The following is a 1,810-nucleotide window of genomic DNA, read 5'->3' on the forward strand; positions in this document are numbered from 1 at the left end:
CTGATTTTTTTTATAATGGCAAACTAGTCTTGAACTACACTGAGAGAGCTGTAGAGCAAGTGTGATTAGTGGTGGAAGCAAGACAGCAAATGCAAGAGGGAGTTCATGACAATATTTATCAAACATGAAGCATAATTTTGATGCTCTTTTGCTTCTGGTTCAGTGAATTTAGTCAGACAGTGATACAACCTGTAGTTTCAGAATCTGTGAGATGTCGACTTTCAGCACCAGACGGCAGGTCAGCGCGTTATATTTAAATATTTTGGCGGAATCTGTTTGCCTGCTCTTTAATCATTATTGTGTTATTCAAAATACAACACATTTCAATCAGGGAAATTTATTTTTTCAAACCACCCATCATCAAGCCTTGAAACCTGGTGCGACTAACTCCTACAAGTGTTCCAACCTTTCTGAATTACTTACAAACTGCTCTGTCTGCATAAAAGCAGTGTTGGAACACACTGTGGTAAGATATCCTTATGAGCATCAGTTGAACATTATTGTACTGCAGAAAGTGATGTTTTGCCACAAAAAAGGTGAGGAACAAGGCAGTTAACTCTAGAAGAGAGAAATAGCAAAGAAAGTCAAGGGGTCAATGAATACATTTTCCTTCACCATTCAAAAGCCCTCAGAAACTGGGACAACTCTGACAGGAAGAGGTCTGGCAGACCCAAAGCCACAACTGAATACCAGGACAGGTTTCTGAGAGTTGACAGGTTGTGTAACAGCTGAGTCACAGGACAAAAGCTTCAAGCACATAAATAGTGGTCATAGTAATCAAGTGTCAGTTGCAACAGTGAATAGAAAACTTCAAGCTGCAGGTTTGATAGGATGAGTTGCAGCAAGAAAGCCAATGCTGAGGCATCAGAATAAGAAGAATCAGTATAAGAGGTTTCCCTGAGCCATGAAACACTGCCATTGAATTACGGAAGACTGGAAGGTATAATGAATCAAAATTTGAAATCTTTGGTTCATCACGCAGAACTTGTGCAGCACATATGGAAAGAACTTTTTGAAGAATATAAAGAATAAAACAGGTGTGTTCAGCTGTTTTATCTGCCAGGCCTATAAATTGATTCCATGATTTCTTTGTTTAACTCCAACTCATTATTTATACTATGGTTTCGTTTCAGAGTGCAATGAAACACTAAGCTACATAATTTTCAATTGAAAAAAAATTCAGAAATTAGGGTGTTCTACCACTTTTGACCGGTAGGGTACGCTTCCACTCAAAAGTTGGACACACACGCTCATTTAATGGTTTTTACTTTTACTAATAAATTTTACTAATTTCTACTTTATAGCTATATACGTCAAATATATGAAGCGAGATAAAAGGAATTATGTGGCAAAGAAAACAATAATGAATAACTGTAAAATATATTATGTCTTATATTTTAGACTCAAAGTGACATCAAATAGATATTCATTTTTCCATTCAGTGTGGGTATGTACCACAAATATATATTTTTTTAAACAGAAGCAATGTTTTCGAAGTATTTCGGTGACAAAAGAAAGATTAGAAACATTAAGGAATACTAGTTGCTTTACATTATTTTTCTTTAGCAATGATTTGTCCCACATTTGGTATAAACTGGCAAGATGCCAGTGTGTGCAGGATAAATGTTATTATTACTAACAATAATCATAATAACAGCAGCTTAATGTCTGTAGGATAATGGTGGTGATTTTTATTTTTGTCACCTTTTATGAAGAACAGATGTTTCTCACTGCAGTGGCTGAGCTGCTCCTCCATCAGACTCTCCTCCTCCCATCAGTCGCCTGTGTCATCAAACAGATCTTTATTTTT

General features: G+C 36.2%; 1 protein-coding gene across 1 annotated transcript in view; it reads right to left on the reverse strand.

Annotated features, from left to right (window-relative positions):
* The window catches only part of LOC102205709 (gastrula zinc finger protein XlCGF26.1-like), a 5,429-nt gene extending 3,658 nt beyond the window's left edge, over nucleotides 1-1,771 (reverse strand). The window contains exon 1 of the mRNA XM_005755667.1: nucleotides 1,705-1,771. Coding sequence (XP_005755724.1) covers nucleotides 1,705-1,756 — 52 coding nt within the window. The 5' untranslated portion in view covers nucleotides 1,757-1,771. The remainder of the gene's footprint in view (nucleotides 1-1,704) is intronic.
* Nucleotides 1,772-1,810: the final 39 nt, after the last annotated feature.

Source organism: Pundamilia nyererei, unplaced genomic scaffold, assembly GCF_000239375.1.
Source record: "Pundamilia nyererei isolate P.nyererei 1_Seehausen unplaced genomic scaffold, PunNye1.0 scaffold02426, whole genome shotgun sequence".
Classification (NCBI taxonomy): domain Eukaryota; kingdom Metazoa; phylum Chordata; class Actinopteri; order Cichliformes; family Cichlidae; genus Pundamilia; species Pundamilia nyererei.